The following is a 20,706-nucleotide window of genomic DNA, read 5'->3' as shown; positions in this document are numbered from 1 at the left end:
GTTCTTATTCAATATTCATTGTTTGCCTAAAAAATGATACTGCGCATAGAACTCGACAAATGCGATCTATGGTGGAGGGTATATAAGATTCGGATTTAAGATACGAAAAGTCATGCCAGTCATGTACACATTATTAAAGCGAGCTAGCTCATCCACCTTTCTAAATGTATACCAATGGATGGATCTGGTAGCTTCTTTACAGTAATATTCCGCAAAAAAAATAATCTCTTCCAACTTTGTTTCTAAAAAAATACTTAAAAATGCCTAAGGTAATCAAAACAAGTAACAATAAACCATGAAAAGTAGCATACAATTTTTGCCTGTAGACTTTAGTACTAAAAACAGCAGATTTTGTTAGTTGAAATAGCAATAAGAAGTGTTTGCTGATACAGCAGCCCCATGTTTGCTAAAACGGTAGTAACATCTGCATTCCCATTTTCAGTAAAAAAAAAACTGCTGTTTTAGCAAACAGTTTTGCTGTTTTAGCAAACAGTTTTGCTGTTTTGAATAACAAATTCGGTTGAGTGTCTGATAGTTATTGTAAGACATTTTTTTACCGTCCACCATTGCATGGGGGTATACTAACAACGCCATTCCGTTTATCGAAATATTGTTTTAAGACCCCATAAAGTCTATATATTCTTGATAGCCATGACATTTTAAGTCGATATAGGCATATTTGTCCGTGTCTAACCCGATCTTGGACTTAACTTTTTGAGCCTTTAGAGTGCGCAATTATTTGAGATTTGTTTAAAATTTTGCATAAAGTGTTTTGTTTCCACTTCCAACAACTTTGCCTAGTATGGTTGAAATCGGTTCATAACCTGATGTAGCTGCCATATAAACCGATCTCACCAATATACTTCTTGAGCCAATATAGGGCGCAATATTATCCGGTTTGGCTGGAGTTTTGTACAACGACTTTGCCCATGACCTTCAACATACGCGCCAAATATGGTTTGAATTGTTCTATAACCTGATGTAGCTCCCATATAAACCGATCTCCCGATATTACTTCTTGAGTCCCTATAGGGCACAATTCTTCTCCGATTTGACTGACATTTTGCACAATGACTATGGTCTCTAACATCTAAACCAAGTGTGGTCCGAGTGGATTCATAACCTGTTATGGCTCCAATAGCATGGAAATTTTTATCCATTTTGATTTGTTTGCCTATTAGGAGATACTGGACAAAGAACGTGACTAATGCGATCCATGGTGGAGGGTATATAAGATTCAGCCCGGCCGCACTTAGCACGCTTTTACTTGTTTAATGCAATATTAATCAATTTAACTTTTGGGTTATATATATGTACATTGAAACAATAATTTGGATTTCAAATAATGTTACAACCCGGCCATCCTAGGCTTCATTGACTGATTTTATATTCGCTGATTCATGATTCATATCCATCGTTTAAGAACTGGAAAGCTTAAGGCACCTAAAACATATTAAAATTATTAAGTTAAAAACTGTTAGCATCGTTTATATATTATGTATGCTAATAGACTCCTTCATTTAGAATTGGTTCAATTTAAATAGTAGTGAACATTTTTGTTTGTCTCTCTTTCGATACGAGCTCAATGATCCGATTTGGTTTAGAAGTTCTTATCAGCCGTATAAGGCTCTCTCTATAGTAGTGAAAATTTAAAAAATTAATACCACGTGCAGCCCTTTTTATAAGCGCAGTACCCCTATTTTGGGATTCTAAGCGACATCTGCGAGGAAGCTCAACGTACGACACGATGTATGCTACCGTAAGTGATCTAGGCATTAAACCGTTTAAAAAGGAAGTTATGCTTTCAGCAGGACATCCAAGGTACCAACGCTTGTACTTGTCTCCTTGGCAGAAGAGAATGTTTAATTTATAATTTATATATATGAAGGAAAATGAAGTTGGGATCCAACATTTTTGAAAGCGCCAAAAACCCGCCTGGAAGAGGGCTTTTGACTATCGTTGAGTTTTCAAACTGCGTATAAGCATATGCAAATTTGCTCATGAACATTCCATTAAAAAACAGGCGCAAACTTCCCACATTTTAATGAGTGCTGTCCGATTCAAGTTTAAGCTCAAGAATAAGGCACCTTCTTTCTATAGACGATTCTGAATGGCGTGCCTCTACCTCTTTAGAAGATTTTTCCAAAGCCCCTCGATTTTCTGCCTCATACTAAATTCTCCGACATCAAGTTTCGAGATGTCTTTCACCACTTGATCTTTCCATCGGACATTTGCTCGTCCCGATTTGTGTGTTCCACCGAGGTCGTTTCCAAAAGACTTCTTCGCTGGAACTCCGTCATTCATTCTAACAACATGACCTAAACAACGCAACTGTTGTATTTTGATACTTCGTCATACAGGTCAAACAGTTCGTGGTCATGTGACGCCGATATGCGTATGGGGGATTAACCAGGTCTAAAGCTGCATTAATAGGACCCAATTATGTCATTGACTTAAAGTTTAAATCTTTCAATCAATACGCACGTTTCTTGTAAACAATTATTCCTCTGACATGGACATAGTATGCTGAGGTTCCAGTCATCGGGTATGCGTTCTTCTAGCCAGACCGCGTAGACAAGCTTATGCATAAGCCTTATTAACGTGTTTCCTCCGGTCCTAAGTAGTTCAGCGGGCAATTCATCGGCTTCTGCTCTCTTGTTGTTCTTCAGTCTGGCCTATGCTACTTGGAACTGCTTTTGACTAGCAGATAAACATGCTGTACAATCATCAGAGATTGGTTTTGCGGTATTCACATCGCCGCCATGGTCGGATACTAAAGGGTGATTTTTTTGAGGTTAGGATTTTCATGCATTAGTATTTGACAGATCACGTGGGATTTCAGACATGGTGTCAAAGAGAAAGATGCTCAGTATGCTTTGACATTTCATCATGAATAGACTTACTACCGAGCAACGCTTGCAAATCATTGAATTTTATTACCAAAATCAGTGTTCGGTTCGAAATGTGTTCAAATTTTGACAAATTTTGTTCAGCGATGAGGCTCATTTCTGGTTGAATGGCTACGTAAATAAGCAAAATTGCCGCATTTGGAGTGAAGAGCAACCAGAAGCCGTTCAAGAACTGCCCATGCATCCCGAAAATTGCACTGTTTGGTGTGGTTTGTACGCTGGTGGAATCATTGGACCGTATTTTTTCAAAGATGCTGTTGGACGCAGCGTTACGATGAATGAACACATTTCGAACCGAACACTGATTTTGGTAATAAAATTCAATGATTTGCAAGCGTTGCTCGTTAGTAAGTCTATTCATGATGAAATGTCAAAGCATACTGAGCATCTTTCTCTTTGACACCATGTCTGAAATCCCACGTGATCTGTCAAATACTAATGCATGAAAATCCTAACCTCAAAAAAATTACCCTTTAGCACTAACTACCATTTCTTCACCTTATTATTTATTTATTAGAGAACTGTGCAATGGTAAAAGCATACCTTCCGAGTATGTAACGTTGGTACAACAATATTTGACAATTAGAACATTTTTCAGAAATATTGCACAATGTCTTTGAGGAAATATAAATCTTAAATAAATTTTCTATATCAATTACTTTTATTTTCTATTTAACAATATTATCATTTATCACTGCTGCATAAACCACAACTACTACTTATAATGTCATCTACAGGATTTGCATGTTTTCCAAACGGCGATTTTGACTTTACGCTAACGACATAGACACCCTTTACGCCAATCGTAGTATCAAATCCCATTGGTATTGACTCCGAAGTGCACATCCCATTGTCCACCTTTCGTAAGGACTTACAGCGTGTGGCCATGAAATCCATCTCATGACCAGGGTAGACGGATTCGCCATAAAAACGCCAAGCACGTTGATGGGAACAGCTGAAAAGTGAACAACCTGGCTTGACATTTGAATATCCTCCGGCATAGAAATCTACATCACCCAAATGACCACGTTTTCCTAAGCCTCCCGGGTTTGTGTGTATAACATCTATAAAATCGGCATCACCTCGTTGAAGACCCGATAAATACTCGCCCTCATTGAAGCAGGGGTTGGCGGGATCTAAGCCAGTTATGCGCGGCAAACGTTTTCCGGTAAATTCGTAAAAATAACGACCGGCCGAACCCACAATATGAGCTCCCAGACTAAAGCCAACCAAATGTAAATTCTCTATGGGAACTTTGGTAATCAATTTTAGTAAGCCAAGCGCTACAATACGGCCCATTTCTTCAGTGTTGAATGCGGACCATGTGTACAAGGTATCAATGTAGTCCGAAGCATTGAGAGCCTAAAAATTACCGCGAAAATAATTAAAAAGTTTTAATGTTAATTTCTTTTATGACTTACTAAAAAATTATAATCACCTCTGCAGTTATAAGCCTTAGACAAATGGGAAACCGAGCTTGAGTTGAGCGTAGTTGTCCAACCGCTCACAAAGAGCACAACCTTTTTATTAAGATCGAAATGGGGACTTTGTAAGATTTTCTCTGCTTCTTGCACCGGAAAACTTTCGTTGTGGCATGCTGTTCTTAGTTGAAATGACATGTCTTTGATGTCGGGAGTAACTGAGGGATTGATATTTTCCGATTCCAAGTAGATTGAGCCTGAAACAAGATTATTTCAATCTATTACATAAAAATGAAATTGTTGCGCTTTGTTTGTTAGTTTGTTGGTTTGTTAGTCTGTTAGTTTGTTTGTTTGTTCCGTATAGACTCAAAAATGGCTGAACCATTTTGGTAGAGTTTGGGCCCCCGGTGGAAACAGGGTACTATATTTTTATACCCACCACCGAAGGATGGGGGTATAATAATTTTGTCATTCCGTTTGCAACACATCGAAATATCCATTTCCGACCCTATAAAGTATATATATTCTTGATCAGCGTAAAAATCTAAGATGATCTAGCCATGTCCGTCCGTCTGTCCGTCTGTCTGTTGAAATCACGCTACAGTCTTTAAAAATAGAGATATTGAGCTGAAATTTTGCACAGATTCTTTTTTTGTCCATAATCGGGTTAAGTTCGAAGATGGGCTATATCGGACTATATCTTGATATAGCCCCCATATAGACCGATACGCCGATTTAGGGTCTTAGGCCCACAAAAGCCACATTTATTATCCGATTTTGTTGAAATTTGGGACAGTGAGTTGGGTTAGGCCCTTCGACATCCTTTGTCAATTTGGTTCAGATCGGTCTAGATTTGGATATAGCTGCCATATAGACCGATCCTCCGATTTAGGTTCTAAGGCCCATAAAAGCCACATTTATTATCCGATTTCGCTGAAATTTGGGACAGTGAATTGTCTTAGGCCCTTTGACATGTTTCTTTAATTTGGTCCAGATCGATTCAGATTTAGATATAGCTGCCATATAGACCGATCCTCCGGTTTAGGGTCTTAGGCCCACAAAAGCCACATTTATTATCCGATTTTGATGAAATTCGGGGCAGTGAATTGTGTAAGGCCCATCGACATCCTTCGTTAATTTGGCTCAGATCGGTCCAGATTTGGATATAGCTGCCATATAGACCGATTTCTTGATTTATGGTTTTGGGCTCATAAAATGCTCATTTATTCCCCGAAATTTGGAACAGTGAGTTAAGTTAAACCCCTTGACATACTTCTGCAATATCGCACAGATCGGTCCAGATTTGGATATAGCTGCCATATAGACCGATCCTCCGATTTAGGGTCTAAGGCCCATAAAAGCCACATTTATGGTCCGATTTCGCTGAAATTTGGGACGGTGAGTTGTCTTAGGCCCTTTGACATGTTTCTTTAATTTGGTCCAGATCGATTCAGATTTGGATATAGCTGCCATATAGATCGATCCTCCGATTTATGGTGTAAGGCCCATAATAGCCACATTCATTATCCGATTTTGCTGAAATTTGGGACAGTGAGATGTGTTAGGCCCTTTGACATATTTCTTCAATTTGGTCCAGATCGGTTCAAATTTGGATATACCTGCCATATCGACCGATTTCTTGATTTATGGTTTTGGGCCCATAAAATGCTCATTTATTCCCCGAAATTTGGAACAGTGAGTTAAGTTAAACCCCTTGACATACTTCTGCAATATCGCACAGATCGGTCCAGATTTGGATATAGCTGCCATATAGACCGATATCTAGTTTTAGGTTTTGGGGCCATAAAAGACGCATTTATTGTCCGATGTCGCTGAAATTTGAGACAGTGAGTTTGGTTAGGCTGTTCGTCGTCCTTCTTCAATTTTGCCCAGATCGGTCCAGATTTGAATATAGCTGCCATATAGACCGATCTCTGGATTTAAGGTTTAGGGCCCATAAAAGAGGCATTTATTGTCCGATTTCGCCGAAATTTGGGACAGTGCTTAGTGTTAGGCTCTTCGACATGTTTATGCAACTTGGCCCAAATCGGTCCAGATTTGGATATAGCTGCCATGTAGACCGATATCTCGATTTAAAGTCTTGGCCCCATAAAAGTTGCATTTATAATCCGATTTCACTAAAATTTGACACAGTGACTTATGTTCGGCTTTTTGACATCTGTGTCGTATATAATTCAGATCGGTATGAGGTATATGAGTATAAGGTATGAAATTTTCACCGAATTTTGATGAAAGGTGGTTTACATATATACCCGAGGTGGTGGGTATCCAAAGTTCGGCCCGGCCGAACTTAACGCCTTTTTACTTGTTTGATATCCAGACCCTCCCCCATACCTCAATTTTCAAAAACGCCAGATCTCGGAGATGCTTGCACCGATTTTTTGTATGCCACATTATGGTATACCAAAAACAGGAAATTGGTTAAAAATTTTGAGGTCAAATAATCTGGTAGGACGCCCCATCCTAAAACCCATCCGAACGGACATGTGCACCGATTAGAACAATATGGGTATCAAATGAAAAGTATTTAAGAGTAGAGTACGAATTTGGTATACAAAATTCACTCTTAAGTTTCGGGGGGTTCCCCCACCCTCAAAAAAGCCCCAAGAGAACACTTGTACCGCTTTGGGCAATATGTAGATCAAATGAAAGATATTTGAGAGTAGTGTACGAACTTGGCATTGAAATGTTACCCTAAGTGTCGGGGGGCCCCCACCCCCAAAAACATAACCCAACAAGACACTTTAACCGCTTTGAGTAATATGGGTATCAAATAAAAGGAATTTAAAAGTAGAATACAAATCTGAGAAAAAAAATTATTTTGTCTCCATTGCAGGACAAATTTACCGATTGGGAAAATATGGATATCAAATGAAAGCTACTTAAAGGTGGAGTACAATGCTGATATAAAAATGTATTCTTTGGTGTCTGATGCACCTCCCCACCCTCGAAAACACCTCAACAGGACATGTTTATCGATTGGGACAATTTGGGTATCAAACGAAAGATAATTGGAAGCTGAGTTCAAGGTTCAAGGTGTCTAGGGGGCCCCCAAAACATTAAATAAATATCCAACGTCACAAAATGGGTATCGAATGAAAGGTCTTTGGGACTTGACTACGAATCTGGCATGCACAAATAGGAGGGAGTGTGGGACCGGCCCACCCACTAAATGTCCTAAAATAGGACGTGCAGTTCGATCGGGATAATATGTCAATTTAAAGAAAGGGGTATGACAGTATATTTCGAATCTAATGTTGGTATAAGGATTCAAGCATATGGGTCACGTCCTATCGTTCCGCAGGACAGTAGATCACGACAATAAAAGACTCAAATTAATTGTCGTTTGTTTCTTAGCGTTGAGGGGACCGACCCTCTCCTTTTAATAAATGCAACGCCAAACAGTCATGTAGGATCACCGAGAATATATTGTACTCAAATGAGAGGACGTGTCAGAGGACAATCCCCCACCCCCTATCCTACCAAGAAAAGGAATTAAGAATAATGTATGAATAATATGAAATAATATATGAAGGCCGATCACGATCGAATAGGACAGGACTAAAAGGTCTTTGATAGTAGAGTACACTTTTTACCCTCAAATAGGGATGGAGACAGGAGGACCTACGGATCTTTAAGAATGTAGTATCCCAAGTGGTCGCTTTGAAATATAATTTTGAATGTAGATAACCAATACAAAAAATTAAATAGTGTGACTCTAAAAGAAACCCCCTGGCCCTGAATATCTTGACAGCCTCATTCAAAATGCTTGACATTATAGGGCTCAAACAAAATCGATGCTGAAATTACTTCAGGGTCCGCCTCTAAACTCCCTTCAAACCGGCCATGATTGCGTACTATGGCAATAAATAATAGGTATTTGATAATAGAAAACGAATTTGATATCCAAGTTTGAGGACAAATGTTTGGGGGTCGTGCTAACCCATAAACTCCCCCTAAATCAAAGGCAGTTGGGACTAAAATTAAAGAAATTTGAAAGTAGAGCACGATGCTGATATTTTTCCAGGGCTAATGCTGGCAACATTTGTGAGACACTATGCCATGTAAAACTTCTCTCAAAACAGGTGTCGCACTGCGGCACGCCGTTTGGACTCGGCTATAAAAAGGAGGCCCTTATCGTTGAGCATTAAACTTGAATCCGACTGCACTCATTGATATGTGAGAAATTTGCCCTTTTCCTTAGTGGAATGTTCATGGGCAAAATTTGTTGTATGTTTGTAAGTTCGTGGGTGGCCGCCCCACCCTGCATAAAAATGTATCCGAATTATTATTTGATTACTTTAAAGATATCAAATCGGCTAATCTTTGAGGCTTCTAGCAGCTCAAGAAGTCAATATCTTTACAAACTACCGGGGTGTTTGTAAAGTGCACCCAAATTAGCCCACATGTTAATGAGTGCTGTCCTTTTTATACCCACCACCATAGGTTGAGGTATACTAATCTAGCCATTTCGTTTGTAACACCTCGAAATATTGATATAGGACCCCATAATGTATATATATTCTTGATCGTCTCAAAATTCTGATTCGAACTAGCCATGTCCGTTTCGGTCTGTCGAAATCACTTAAATCAAGAGATTGGCTTATATGGGATCTATATCAGTTTATATATATCGATTTGGACCACAATTGCCGAAGTTTTCGAGAGTCGTAGCAGAAGTCATTGTACAAAATTTCAGCCAAATCGGATGATAATTGCACCGCGAGATCGGCTTATATGGTAGCTAAGTTGTGTTAGGTTAGGTTTAAGGGTCTACCATCAGACTCACACGTTTTCGTCCATTTGATACCCCAGGAACAGAAGAAGGAAGATGTCTTCTAGTTCCTACCGTTGAACCATTCAGAACGCTTCAAAAATCCCAATAACTTGTGAATGTTTACATCCAACAGACAGACAGATTCTTAAAAAAATGAGAACCTAAAGTGGAACTCCTTCTCATTGCTAGTGCTGGACATCACGCAGAAGGTGTTTTATAGTCTCTTCTTCTTCGATGTCCTAACAGCTTCTTCATATCGTAGCACACTTGAAGGCCATAGTAGCAATCACTGTGCAAAATTTAAGGCAAATCGGATAAGAATTAGCGGCTCAAGAAGTAAAATCGGGAGATCGCCTTATATATGGGAGCTATATAAGGTTATAGATCGATTTAGGCCATACTTAGCATAGTTGTTGGAAGCGAAACACATTATGCCAAATTTCAGTCAAATCGGATAAGAATTGCGCCTATTAAAGGCTCAAGAAGTATAACCGGGTAGTAGTTGTTGGAAGTCAAAACAAAACACTTCATGGAAAATTTCAGACACATTGGGTAAAAATTGCGCCCTCTAAAGGTCCAAGAAGTCAAGAACTAGGATTAGTTTATATGGCAGTATTACGATATTAGTATACCCCTATCCTAAGGTTGAGGGTATAAAAATCGGGTATTTAGCTCTGATCGCCCTGATGTTGCCAAATGGCAATGCAAAAGTACTATCAGGTCCATTATAGTCAAAATTGCGACAGTTTGCCATTATTTTGAGATGTTTGTTTAAGTGAGTGGTTCTCATATAAAATGGCTGCAAATTTGCAAATGCAAATTTTGCCCGTGAGTATTCCACTAAGGAGTGGCTTTAAAAAAATCATACAAAAATTTACAAATTGGCAAGTGTTGGGAACTGCTCATATTACTTTGGTTTGAGAAGAAAAATTATGTAACATTTATTGTAGGATATCTGGAAAATTTTAAAGCAGGTACTTCTCATTGATGCAGGTCGGTTACGACCTTTAATTGGACAAATCGGTCTACGTTTAGATATATTGTAGCTCCAATATAAACCGTTCTCCCGATTTGACTTTTTGAGCCCTTAGTCCGATCAAGCAGAAATTTTGCACAATGTCTATTTTGGCTCTTACAATAAATTTGGTCTATAATCTGATAATAAACCAATTTTAATCTCCCATATAAACCAATCTGTTGATTTGGCTCGTTGAGTCCTTAGAGGGGGTAGTTCTCAATCGACTTGATTGAAATTTGGCACGATGTCTTCTGCGATGACTTGCAATGTCTGTGGTTAGTAAAGTGCAAAACGGCCAATAAGCTGATATAGCTCTCATAATAACCCATCTCTCATATTGGCTTCTGAACCCCTAGACAGCTTAATTTGACAAAAGGTGAAAATTGCACAACCGATGAATTTGACAACCGGTGAAAATTGCACACCTTATGTCCCATAGCAGTTTTACCGAAATAAGATCCGAGTCGGATCAAATACTAATAAATACAAGCCATTGTTCAATTGTATATAACAAAATATTGGTCTTTTTAGTAGCTATATTTCAAAATAAACCGATCTGAACCATATACAATATGAATGACGAAAAGCCTAACATAAGTCACTGTGTAAAATTTCAGTTAAATCGGATTATAAATGCGCCTTTTTTGGGGCCAAGACTTTAAATCGAGATATGGGTCTATATGGCATCTATATGCAAATCTTGATCGATCTAGACCAAATTGCAGAAATATGTGAAGGGGCTTAACTTAACTCTCTGTCCCGAATTTCGGCAACATCGGACAATAAATGAAATCGAGAGATCGGTCTATATGGCAGCTTTATCTAAATCTGGACCGATCTGTGCCATAATGCAGAAATATGTCAAGGGGCTTAACTTAACTCACTGTCCAAAATATCGGTAACATCGGATAATAAATGCGCCTTTTATGCGCCTAAGACCCTAAATCGGAGGATCGGTCTATATGGCAGCTATATCCAAATCTGGACACATCTGAGCCAAATTGACGAAGGATGTCGAAGGCCCTAACACTACTCCCTGTCCCAAATTTCAGCAAAATCGAATAATAAATGTGGCTGGTGGGTATAAAAAATTGCAGATTCAATTAAAAAGTGATTGAAAAGTGTTGAAATTTCTAATTGATGCAATTAAAAATATGATTGAAAATTTTAAATTTTTACTTAAGTTTTTAAAGGAACAGCTAGTGTGAACGGTATCGAACTTGGTTAGCGTCGTACTAACATCGTAAACTCGTTTTTTTTCGGAATATACTTACATCGAATATTCCACGAAAACGAGTTTACGATATCTTCTTCGATCGTTAAAGCTATTTAACATATTACTTAATTGAAAAAGATAACATTTTCAGTCAAATTTGTTTATCCACCACCAGAGTATGTTCGTTTTGTCATTCCATTTGCAACACATCGAAATGGATATTTCAGTTTATATATTCTTGATTGTTGTAAAAATCTAAGACGATCTAACCATGTCCGTCCGCCCACCTGTCCGTGTGTCTGTCGAAATCATGCCACAGTCTTAATAATAGAAATATTGAGCTGAGACTTCGCACAAATTCTATTTTGGCCATAGGCAGGCTAAGTTCGACGAAGGGCTATATCTAGAGCTATCGCTGAAATTTGGCACAATGAGCTTTGTTAGTCTATCCGACATCCGTGCCATATATGGTTCAGATCAGTCTATATTTGAATGTAGCAGCCATATATACAGACCTCTCGGTTTAAGGTCTTGGTCTTACAAAAAGCCCAATTTCGCTGAATTTTTGGTACAATGAGTTGTACTCGACCACTACACATCCTGAATATAGCGTAGATCGGATATAGTTATCGTTTAGACTAATCACCCGTTTAATGAAATAGAATAGAGTGAATTATGTTAGAACGCTTAAAGTCCCTGGCGAGTATGGCCAAGATCGGACTATGTGTCGAAATAGCTACTTGGTTTAACAAATGGTGTATATTTCACTAGACTTGATGTAATGATGTTGAATTACATATCAAAGGCGGTGCATTGAAAAAAATTGTTGTCCTAAATGTAAAGATTCAAGCCAATGATAAGCAAACAGTATTGAAAGATGATCAATTTTCCAACTACTTAAGTAACATTTCCTTTGGTGAAAGACATTTTCCTTGATATTAATTTTTTAAATGGTAGGTTAATAAATCCCTAAATTTGCCTCTTGTGATTAAAGAAAAAAAACTAAAATGAAAGTCAAAATATCGTTGAAAGTTAGAAAATTGACTTTAGGGCAAGACAACCGTGTGGCTTGGTTGAAGATGCGAAATAGTCTTATATATAAGAGCATCTTTAAATGTTTAGTTTTTATGCCCTCCACCATAGGATGAGGATAAACTAATTTCGTCATACTGTTTATAACACCTCGAAATATTCGTCTAAGGCCCCATTAAGTTAATGTGTTCTTGATCGTCATGACATTTTCAATCGATCTAGGCATGACCGTCCGTCTGTCGGTCGATAGCACGCTAACTTACGAAGGAGTAAAGCAAGGCGCTTGAAATTTTGCACAATTTGTTCTTATTAGTATAGGTCGGTTGGAATTGTAAATGGCTCAAAACGGTCCATGTTTTGATATAGCTGCCAAATAAACCGATCTTGGGTTTTGAACCACTAGAGGGCGCAATTTTTATCCGATTTAGCTGAAATTTTGCAAGAAGCGTTTTTTATGACTTCCAACAACTGTGTTAAGAATGGTTTAAATCAGTCTACAACTTGATATAGCTGCCACATAAACCAATATCACGATTAGATTTCTTGACCCTCTAGAGGGCGCAATTCTCATCCTATTTGGCAGAAAGTTTGTACAACGGCTTCACCCATGCCGTTCAATATTCGCGTCCAATATGGTATGAATCGATCTCTAGCTTCATACAGCTCCCATATAAACCTATCTCCCGACTTTGCTTCTTGAGCCGCTACAAGGCGCAATTCTTATCTGAATGGACTTAAATATTACACAATGACTTCTACAATGTTCAGCATTCAATTCATTTATCGTCCAAATCGGACTATAACTTAATATAACTCCAAAAGCATAACAGTTCTTATTCATTATTCTTTGTTTGCCTAAAAAGTGATACCGCGCAAAAAACCCGACAAATGCCACCCATAGTGGAGGGTATATAAGATTCGGCCCGTTCGAACTTAGTACGCTTTTACTTGTTTCTGATGTTCTCACCTGGATTCGAACGCAAGCGTTCAGCGTCACAGGCGGACATGCTGACCTCTGCGCTGCGGTGTGCTCCTGGTCAAAATTTGTTTGAAATATTTAACAATAACAAATTCTTAAGGTTTTCAGTTTGCGTAAAGTTTTATGGAAATAAAAGTCATTAAAAACCAATTGACTGACACAAACAATAACCTGTTAGAACACAAAACTACAATAGTTTGAGAGAAAATTAAAATGGGCGCAAAAGAAAAAATTTCATCAAAATACTTAAACTGATTTGCCGAAACTATCACTGGGCAAGCACATTTTGAATAAAATCCTGCCTACGTCCCTTGTGGCAGGTGTATGTAAGTATGGGCCAATACACAATATTCGGATCGGATATTGGGGTTCTTTAGTTCTTCAACTAACTGTTTTAAATTTCAACAAAAAAGGACGAAAAATTCTATTCGAAGACACTAAATTGCCAGATCGGTTTATATGGCAGGTATATCCAAATTAGAGGTGCGGAGTCGACCGAAGTCGGGGTTTTGAGGCCGGAGTATAACTATTAACCAGGGGTGGGAGTGCGGTTCGGTGTTGATTATGCTGGCCTCAACTCCCAACCGCACTCCGACTCCGGCTCAAAGGTCAGACTTCGAACGAAGCTCGAAGTCGAGGCTCTGACTCGGTAGCCTTGCGCATAGAATAAATACGAGGTTGTGGAAAGTGTAAGCTCAATATCTCAATTTAAATTATTCATCTAGAAATAAACAAATAGGAAATTAAATTTAATTAACACACTAGTTCATTTACGAACAATAGTATATTGTACAATTATTTTCAGTAGGAAAATTTAATTTTTTTAAATAATTATACTACATATAGCAGACTATAAATCTAAAATTGGAATTTTAAAGATTATAAGACGGACAGACGGACGGACGGACAACATCTTGGAATTTTACGACAAGCCGGAGTATATTTATACATTGTAGGGTCAGAAATGGTTAATTCGATCTGTTGCAAACGGAATGACTAAATGAAGAAAGAATCAAATAATTTTTTTACTGATAATTGCCTATATTTCAATTACGATCGTAATTGAAAAAAATCTGAATTGGACCACAAATGAAGAATGAACCTACTAAGGCGCCCGGACAACTTAGGGCCCTGAAATTTTGCATACCTTCGCCAATCATTATTTCAAACGGTTATCTCTGCCCCTTTTCAAATGTCAATTTTTTTCGGTTAAATCCCAAATTACCTTTGATGTCATCAACCAAATTATGAAGAGCAAGTTACTAAGAGAGTCTTTCCAGACAGTCATTGGAGTTTGAGAAAAAAACCTTCACCTTCTTAGGGTTAAGGAAAGACTCCTTGTGAATAATATTCGGTTGTAGAGTAGGCCTTTGAGTAACCGCTAGTTGTTAGAGTTTTCGATAAAACATATAAGTTGGTACCTAATCAAGAACTATGTGCGCTATATAAGAAGCATTCCCTAAACTCTTAATGGCATATTAGCGGGAAGTGTGTTAACATTCTGCTGCATGTCTTTGAAGGGTGGTTATATGTACGGTTTTCGCCAAATTTTGTCGTGATTACTTTTGTTTTTTTATACCCACCACCGAAGGATGGGGGTATATCCATTTTGTCATTCCGTTTGCAACACATCGAAATATCCATTTCCGACCCTATAAAGTATATATATTCTTGATCAGCGTAAAAATCTTAGACGATCTGGATATGTCCGTCCGTCTGTCTGTTGAAATCACTCTACAGTCTTTAAAAATAGAGATATTGTGCCGAAATTTTGCACAGATTTTTTTTTTTTTTTTTTGTCCATAAGCAGGTTAAGTTCGAAGATGGGTTATATAGCCCCCATATAGACCGATCCTCCGATTTAGGGTCTTAGGCCAATAAAAGCCACATTTATTATCCGATTTTGCAGAAATTTGGGGTCTTCGGCCCATAAAAGCCACAATTATTATTCGATTTTGCTGAAATTTGGGACAGTGTGTTGTGTAAGGCCCTTCGATATCCTTCCTTAATTTGGTCCGGATCGGTCTAGGTTTGGTTATAGCTGTCACACAGACCGATCCTCCGATTGAGGCTCTTAGGCCCATGAAAGCCACATTTATTATCCGATTTTGCTGAAATTTAGGACAGTGAGTTGTCTTTGACCCTTCGAAATCTTTCTTTAATTTGGCCCTGATCGGATCAGATTTGGATATAGCTGCCATATAGACCGATCCCTCGAGTTAAGGTTTTGGGCCCATTAAAGGCGCATTTATTGTCCGATGTCACCGATATTTGGGACAGTGACTTAGGTTAAGCCTCTTGACATACTTCTGCAATATGGCACAGATCGGTTTACATTTGGATATAGCTGCCATATAGACCGATCTCTCGGTTTTAGGTTTTGGGGCCACAAGCGCATTTATTATCCGATGTCGCCGAATTTTGGGACAATTAGTTGTGTTAGGTCCTTCGATATCCTTCTTCAATTTCACTCAAATCTGTCCAGATTTGGATATAGCTGCCTTATAGACCGATCTCTCAACTTAATGTTTTGGGCCCATAAAATACGCATTTATTGTCCGATGCCGCCGCTATTTGGCCAGTGAGTTGTGTTAGCACATTTATTGTTTTAAAATCTTGGCCCCAAAAAAGGAGCATTTATAATCCGATTTAACCGAAATTTTACACAGTGACTTATGTTAGTCTTTTCGACATTCATATTGTATATGGTTCAGATCGGTTTATTTTTATACCCTCCACCATAAGATGGGGGGTATACTAATTTCGTCATTCTGTTTGTAACTACTCGAAATATTCGCCTGAGACCCCATAAAGTATATATATTCTTGATCGTCGCGACATTTTATGTCGATCTAGCCATGTCCGTCCGTCTGTCCGTCCGTCCGTCTGTCTGTCGAAAGCACGCTAACTTCCGAAGGAGTAAAGCTAGCCGCTTGAAATTTTGCACAAATACTTCTTATTAGTGTAGGTCGGTTGGTATTGTAAATTGGCCATATCGGTCCATGTTTTGATATAGCCATATCGGTCCATGTTTTGATATAGCCATATAGCCATATAAGCCATATAAACCGATCTTGGGTCTTGACTTCTTGATCCTCTAGAGTGCGCAATTCTTACCCGATTGGAATGAAATTTTGCACGACGACTTTTGTTATGATATCCAACAACTGTGCCAAGTATGGTTTAAATCGGTCCATAACCTGATATAGCTGCCATATAAACCGATCTTGGGTCTTGACTTCTTGAGCCTCTAGAGTGCGCAATTCTTATCCGATTGGAATGAAATTCTGCACGACGTGTTTTGTTACGATATACAATAACTGTGCCTAGTATGGTTCAAATCGGTCCATAACCTGATATAGCTGTCATTTAAACCGATCTTGGGTCTTGACTGCTTGAGCTTCTAGAGTGCGCAATTCTTATCCGATTGGAATGAAATTTTGCACGACGTGTTTTGTTATGATATCCAACAACTATGCCAAGTATAGTTCAAATCGGTCCATAACCTGATAAAGCTGCCATATAAACCGATCTTGGGTCTTGACTTCTTGAGCCTCTAGAGTGCGCAATTCTTATCCGATTGGAATGAAATTTTGCAGGACGTGTTTTGTTATGATATCCAACAACAGAGCTAAGTATTGTTCAAATAGGTCCGTAACCTGATATAGCTGCCATATAAACCGATCTTGGGTCTTGACTTCTTGAGCCTCTAGAGTGCGCAATTCTTATCCGATTGGAATGAAATTTTGCACGACGTGTTTTGTTATGATATCCAATAACTGTGCGAAGTATGGTTCAAATCGGTTCATAACCTGATATAGCTGTCATATAAACCAATCTTGGGTCTTGACTTCTTGAGCTTCTAGAGGGCGCAATTCCTATCCGATTTGGTTGACAATTTTCATGAAGTATTTTATACTTACTTTCAACAACTGTGTCAAATAAAGTTTAAATATGTTCATAACCTGATATAGCTGCCATATAAACCGATCTTAGGTCTTGACTTCTTGAGCCTCTAGAGTGTGCAATTATTATCCGATTTGGCTGAAATTTTGTACGACGGATTTCTCATTACCATCAACATACGTGTTTATTATGGTTTGAATCGGTTTATAGCCCGATACAGCTCCCATATAAATCGATCTCTCTATTGTACTTCTTGAGCCCCCAAAGGGCGCAATTCTTTTTCGAATTGGCTGAAATTTTATACAGGACCATATCTTGATATCGCCTAATAGCAGAGCAAATCTTTTCTTATATCCTTTTTTGCCTAAGAAGAGATGCCGGGAGATGAACTCGACAAATGCGATCCATGGTGGAGGATATGTAAGATTCGGCCCGGCCGAACTTAGCACGCTTTTACTTGTTAGATATAGCTACTAAAAAGACATATATTTTGTTATACACAATTGAATAATGACTTGTACTTATAAGTATTTGGTCCAAATCGGAACATATTTCGATATAACTGCTATGGGACATAAGGTATGCAATTTTCACCGGATTTTGATGAAAGGTGGTTTACATATATACCGGCCGAACTTAAAGCCTTTTTACATGTTTGAGGTTTTGGTTTTGTAGCAGAAAAACTGATTTGATTCAGTAGGACATTCCCCCAGAACTTATGAGACAATATTAATAAAAGTATTATGTTATCATGGAGATTTTTGTAATATTTCAATGATCCCTTATCGAAACGGAAACAAAATTTAACAGAAACGGGCAGGTAAAGATTTGGGAGTTGTAATATTTGTATTATATTGTATTTTCTACATCTGTAAGATTCCTATCCGACTTCCCAATTTTTGGTCATTCTTGCCATCTCCGAAGAGTTTACATTTTAGCTGATTTCCATTAAATTTGGAATGGTAAGTTGCATTAGCCCCTGCCACATCTGTTGCAAACACAGGATACAAAGGTTCATTTTTCGATTTAGCTTTCATAGACCTAGAGATTATTTGTCATCCAATTTGAATCGTATTTTCAACGATAACTTTTATTAGTCCTAATACGGTTTTTATCAACATGCATTATTTGCAATATGTATGCTGAATACGGTTAAAATGGATTCAGTTCTTCGTATCGCAGTCATAAAAATTGCGTTAATGCAGTTCTAACTTTTTACAAATTATATTTTTATACCCTCCACCATAGGATTGGGCTATGCGAATTTCGTCCTTCCACTTGGAAAGCCTCGAAATATTCGTCTAAGACCCCATAAAGTGTATGTGCATATTCCTGACTGTCAAGACATATTAATTGATCTAGCCATGTCCGGCAGTCTGTCGGTCCGTCTATCTGTTTGTCTGTCGAAAGCACGCACGGTCGGTTTAGATTGTAAATGAGCCAAAACTGTCCATGTTTTGATATAGCTATATAAGCCGATTTCCCTAATTGACTTCTTTAGCTCCTAGAAGGCGCAATGCTTACCCGATTTTGTTGAAAATTTGCGTTTTGTTATTACTTCCAATATCTGTGCCAAGTATGGTCCAAATCGATCTATAACCTGATAAAGGTTATTAGGGTTAGGTTTAAGTGGCAGTCTGCCATCAGACTCACTTAGACGTTTTCGTCCATTGTGATACCACGGGAACAGAAGCCTTCTATTTCCTACCGTTGAACCATCCTGATCGCAATGATAACCAAAAGTGGAACTCCTTTCGGCTGCCAGTGCGGGACACACACAGAAGGTGCTGTATTGTATAAACTCTTCTTCTTCGATGTCCTCACGGCCTCTGCAAAAGTCGTTACTGGCAACCTTCAGTCTGTCAGCACGTTTTCCAATTAGACAGTGGCCCGTCATGACGGACACGATGACTGAGACGACTGTTCTAGCCAGTGACAGCAAAGCGGTAATCCTCTTCAAGTCTAGATTAGGCCATATATTTTTGGAAAGCTCACATCCCCTCTTCGAGACCATCTATCAATGTGGAATGTGTAAGGTAGTTGCTTTGTGACAACCTGTTATAGCTGCCACATAAACCAATCTCGGGTCTTGACTTCTTGAACCACTAGAAGGCGTAAGGGAGTAAGGGGAAATGAAAGGGCAGATGATTTGGCGTTGAAGGCCAGAGGACTGCCGTCAATAAACTTGGTTAACCCGAAGCCCTTTGGGTCGACGCAGTCCGAGTCAAGGGAGTTGAAACAGCGAAACGGTCGGTAGGACGGCGAAAATCCTATGGGGGATCCAAATCGTGAGAAGACGAGGCTATTACTGAAATGAAGTAAGAAGGAGGTCAGTATACAATAGCTATTGGTATCATAACGGGACACATAGTACTACGACCTCACTTATGTAAAATCGGTGCGGCAAGTGATAGTATGTGTAGGGCATGCGGGGAAGATGATGAGACGTTGAAGCATTTCCTTTGTCATTGCACGGCTTTCGCAGTCAACAGATACCGGTACTTAGGTGGAGACACAATATCAGACATGAACCAACTTAGGGGAGTGGCATTGAAAACAATTAAGGATTTTGTAAGTAGTATGGAATTCCTAACTTAAAATTTTCTTTTTAGAGGTTACTTTATAGATTTTAGAGCGCACAACAAGCCGATTACTGGCTATGGTGTATGTCTATAGTGGCATGGGGCGGATTAATATCTGCACCCTCTTCTCAACCTAACCTAAATTTAGTTCAAATCGGTTCATAGCCTACTATAGCTGCCATATAAACCGATCTCCCGATTCTATTATCTGATTTGGTTAAAATTTTGCACATTGCGTTTTGTTTTGACATTCAATAACAGCCATGGCAAATACGGCCGTATCGGTCGATAACTTGATATAGATCTACGATATTTGAAAAAGTCAGTCATTCGAAGAACTTGTCACATGCGATCCATGGTGGAGGGTATATAAAATTCGGCCCGGCCGAACTAAACGCGCTTTTACTTGCTTCTTATGACTTTGTTGTCGCGAAAAAAAAAACACAAAATAACAAAAGTAATTTCACTTAACAGATCTCAGGTAATTAACCAAAACAAACGTGACTCACATATCTGATGAAATGCTCCAAAAACTGCGCGTTCCGGTAGGCCTATTAACACTTGTTTTGACGCATGCAACAATTGTTTCGGTGAAGGGATCCGTTTTGCCAATTGTCTGCCAACTCCAGACACCAAGCTTTTCGCAGATTCGAAAACCTGATCACTGTTGACAACTAAGCGTCCTTCTACTCCATTAAATCCACACAAAAGCAAAAGAAACCCAATAACGATCTGCAATTTCAATAGCATTGTGATCAGTGGTAGGTAGGTGAGAACATCCAAAATATTCAATAACGGTCTTTTAGCTTGCTAGCGTGTTTCCGATCTTAGCAACGAATTCCAAC

The 20,706-nt window shown here is 38.7% G+C and overlaps 1 protein-coding gene across 1 annotated transcript; it reads right to left on the bottom strand.

Moving 5' to 3' along the window:
• Window positions 1-3,547: 3,547 nt before the first annotated feature.
• LOC106091847 (vitellogenin-1) lies at window positions 3,548-20,706 on the bottom strand. Its single transcript, XM_013258529.2, has 3 exons — window positions 20,371-20,706; window positions 4,331-4,587; window positions 3,548-4,271 (listed from the first exon to the last, which is right to left on the bottom strand). Exons 1-3 carry the CDS (start codon window positions 20,609-20,611, stop codon window positions 3,594-3,596), a joined length of 1,176 nt encoding a protein of 391 aa, XP_013113983.2. The 5' UTR covers window positions 20,612-20,706; the 3' UTR covers window positions 3,548-3,593.

Source organism: Stomoxys calcitrans, chromosome 4, assembly GCF_963082655.1.
Source record: "Stomoxys calcitrans chromosome 4, idStoCalc2.1, whole genome shotgun sequence".
NCBI classification, from domain to species: domain Eukaryota; kingdom Metazoa; phylum Arthropoda; class Insecta; order Diptera; family Muscidae; genus Stomoxys; species Stomoxys calcitrans.
This window is presented reverse-complemented; position numbering and strand designations above follow the sequence as displayed.